Consider the following 3797-nt stretch of genomic DNA (forward strand, 5'->3'; position numbering starts at 1 on the left):
ACTGCCCCGCTTATTTTCACGTTACCTTATCTCACTCCAGACCAAGACAATATCACTGAGCTTCAGCTACATGTGTCTGCATCAGGTCAGTACCTAGCTGGCATGTCTGTTTTTTTTTACGTTGAGTAGTGTTTTAAATTAATGAAAGTGCTAATACTTTAGTTTAAAAGTGCTCATGTGAAAAGTCTTTATGTAGTTATCCTGAGTTTGTTTTATGTTTGTTTTGAGATAAGACATGATATTCGTTTCCTCACTCAAATTCCTCTACAACATGTAACATTCTAAATCAACACTTGGAGACAATATTAAGGCAATAATTCTGTAGCATTCTATGTGTGTGTACTTCGAGCCTGTCAATCAACATTAGCGTGCCGCCCACAGGCTGAATAATGCAAGGACATTAGATCTCTGCCAAAAGTGTGTGTGCATGTGTTCAGCGACTGGACTATGAAGACTACAGGCTAAGCTTTCTTAAATGTATTATAAAGTAGTGCTACGACCCAGAATCTGCCCTAAACGTATGGCCAGGAGCCACTACTGATAATTAGTATCTATGGTCTCTGCATGACCCAAGGAATATTTTGAGACCAGTTTCATTACAATAGGCTAATGCAATCAAAAGTTATTAGCATTTTTGGAAATGTAATCATTAATGGTTAATGGATGGTTTATTACGTTCGACCAATACGTGGTGCTGTTACCAAATTGATGTGGTTAGTGTGAGGTGACAATGAAACATACAAAGTTTGGTGTCAATATATCAAAGCTTTGCAGAGATACAGTCTCAGACGCAATTTTGCATCATTCCAGCAAATTCGTTGATGTGTTAAACGATGACCGTTTTGTATATCGACACGAAATCCATAACTTTTTGCCAGCATGGTCTGAAGATTATTTGAGTCAAATTTGGTGCAAATCGGACCAAAGGTCTAGGAGGAGTTTCGAAAAAAGTAGGTATTCAACAAATTAAAATGGCGGACAGGAAGTTCGACAAAATTCAACATGCAGCATGTAACCTCAGGTCATGCTTGTGATGAGATGGACCAAGTTTTGTCTGAATACGATAAAGCGTTGAGGAGATAAAGCCTTACATCTATTTTCACAAGTGCTACGTAAAATTTGTTTGCGTGTTTTTTTTAAAACGGTTTGACTAATCAACTTGAATTCCATAGCTTTTTGTCGGCATGGTCTGAAGATGATCTGGTTCAATTTTCGTGAAAATCGGAGCAACGGCCTAGGAGAAGTTTGAAAAAGTAGGCTTTTCAGAAAATTCAAAATGGCGGAATATGACAAAAAATTACGATCAAATCGCCTTGAGCCAAGGAATCAGAGGAAAAATTTTTGTTTCTAGCCCTTGCGGTTCAAAAGTTGTTAGCATAAACATGAGTGAAAATTTGGACAAGTGGTGGCGCTACAGAGTTTGAGTTAGAGATGCCAAACTTGCTATGGTCAATGTTGAGACTGTCCTCTATCAGTGTGCCAAATTTCACAACTTTCCCGCAAGCGGTTCTATGGGCTGCCATAGACTCAAGAACGGAAGAAGAAGAACGCCAACGGATACAATAGGTGCCTTCGCACCTTCGATGCTTGGCCCCTAAAAAACAATGGCTTTGCCTGCAGTGAACATTACCATGGTCAAATATGTTGGATCTGTGCATTAGGTCTTCAAAGTGACACCAGCCAAATATACCTGCTGCTCTCTGTTTTTAATGCTAACCAAACAACAAAAGACAGGAAACTTCTCACAAATGAATAACCATTAGTATTAATCTGTATTATTTTAGTGAAGGCTATGCAGTGTTATCCGTCTTGTCTTTAATAATGTCCTATAGTTTGATAGAATCTCTTACTGACCTTGTCTTTGCAAACCACAGGAAGTTCATCTGCCAAGAATAGTAGTCCCACTGCTAGAGGGTTTAGACTTCACAGGTTAAATAACACTTTTGTACTGAAGCATTTACACAATTCAAAATTATTGTCTGTGGTAATCGACAGCATGTACCAGATGCTGTTTTGAAACTGGAGTATTCATTGAAACAGTCATAACAGGTGTGATTTCCATCAGAATTTTTGTTCACAACTGCAACAAATGTATGGATCAAAATTTGGTTTCCACTTTTGCCACTCGCCACTGAATGCAGTTAATTATTCACAATCCTGTATCACTTAGATTTATATTAAACAATATGTTCTGATTAAATAAGATTTTGTCGCTTTACAGCATTCTATTTTCAGCGAGGACAGAATGTGCAGTGGATTTAACCGTAATTACTAACCCAAAATACAATTCTGAGTGTAAGATGGGCTGTTGTTTTGATATTGTTCTGTCTGTCAGTTTGACTCTGACTTGTGCATTCATTTGTTATTGATTTGTTTTGTCTTTCTGTGCGTCAGGCATCAGTCAGAGCAGAATCTCTCACTGGCTCCTCCAGCAGGGCTCAGATCTCAGCGAACAGAAGAAACGAGCTTTCTATCGCTGGTACCAGCTAGAGAAGACAACACCAGGTTAACGAACTTTGCTTGTTTTACTGTAGGTTGATAAATGTACAAAGATAAGGTTGAACCCAATTACAGGCTAAAATGTTTAAATACACTGCCACTCACAAGTTTGGGGTCAGTAAGATTTTTTTTTTTTTTTTTGGAAAGAAATTAGTATGTTTATTTAGTAAGAATTAGGGCTGTCAATCGATTAAAATTTCTAATCTAATTAATCACATCCTTTTTCTGTGATTAATCGCGATTAATCGTACACTTCATGAAATTAAGCATAGACCATTTATCTTGTTTCAAATGTTTATTTTGTCATCATTTGCTATATCCAGCAAAGTAAACCAAAAGATTGAAGGGTGATTCTCAAAAATCTATATTTTCTGCAAGCTTTTTTCAAGATAAATTTAGATGTCTTCCCAAAAAAGGACACTTAGAAACTCCAAAAGAACACCAAAGAACCAAATGATATAAGGAGCCCATATAAGCATATATGAAAGAAAAAAAAACAGCAAAGAGCTTTTTTACATTTTAGAAAAGCCAAGTTGTGATACCGAACAGGACCACATGGAGATGCCAAAAAAAACACTAAACCAATCGCCTGCTGACTGCATATATCTACTACAGTACACGGATCCATTCAGAATAACTAAACACAGCAACATAAACATGACAAATCAAAACATTATCGTGAATGTACGGAAATGTCTGTGCCTAAGCATAAATACAATGTGCGATCAGTGCGTCAAGAGCACTCATACACGCATTATTATAACGGACTCACGCGTGCATACTGTACCCTATGACTCCTGTACGCCACCGCAATCGTCTTTACCTTGATTGCAGTCTTCATCCATCAAAACTTTACTAGCGAGACTGGTTATCCAGTCGAGAAAATGTAGTTTGCGTCTCATCTGGCCATACAGCGGTGGGATGCGTTGACAATCCGTTCAGTCTGTACTTCACACAGCGCGTGTGACGTGTGAGGGCTCGCGCTCTTCAGAGACAATCACAGAATATGACAGAGATCGTGTTTTAAAGCGAAACACTGGAATGAATAATTCACTGAAAACGCAACGCGAGTCTCTGTTCTCTCTGCAATCTCTGATGTAATCAGCCTGGTTTCCTTTATATTAGCGCTGTTTTGGACGGATTGTTTGAATGCATTCACTAACTGGATCATTGGACTGAAAACTTTCCCGGAGTTTAGCGGCTTAAAATGATCTGATCGCAAGCAGAGAAGCAAAATTGGGTTAAAGGGTTAGAATAGAAATAGTGCTTCAGTAATTTTGCGTTAAATTATTTTAACG

General features: G+C 38.1%; 1 protein-coding gene across 4 annotated transcripts in view; it reads left to right on the forward strand.

The window, feature by feature from the left end:
- LOC107745897 (homeobox-containing protein 1-like) overlaps positions 1 to 3797 on the forward strand; it is an 18561-nt gene that overhangs the window by 8073 nt on the left and 6691 nt on the right. For all 4 annotated transcript variants that reach the window (XM_016559933.1, XM_016559935.1, XM_016559936.1 and 1 more), the window contains exon 4: positions 2395 to 2505. In XM_016559933.1, the coding sequence (XP_016415419.1) occupies positions 2395 to 2505 (111 nt within the window). The remainder of the gene's footprint in view (positions 1 to 2394; positions 2506 to 3797) is intronic.

This window comes from Sinocyclocheilus rhinocerous, unplaced genomic scaffold (assembly GCF_001515625.1).
Source record: "Sinocyclocheilus rhinocerous isolate Xijiao unplaced genomic scaffold, SAMN03320098_v1.1 scaffold228, whole genome shotgun sequence".
In the NCBI taxonomy this organism is placed as follows: domain Eukaryota; kingdom Metazoa; phylum Chordata; class Actinopteri; order Cypriniformes; family Cyprinidae; genus Sinocyclocheilus; species Sinocyclocheilus rhinocerous.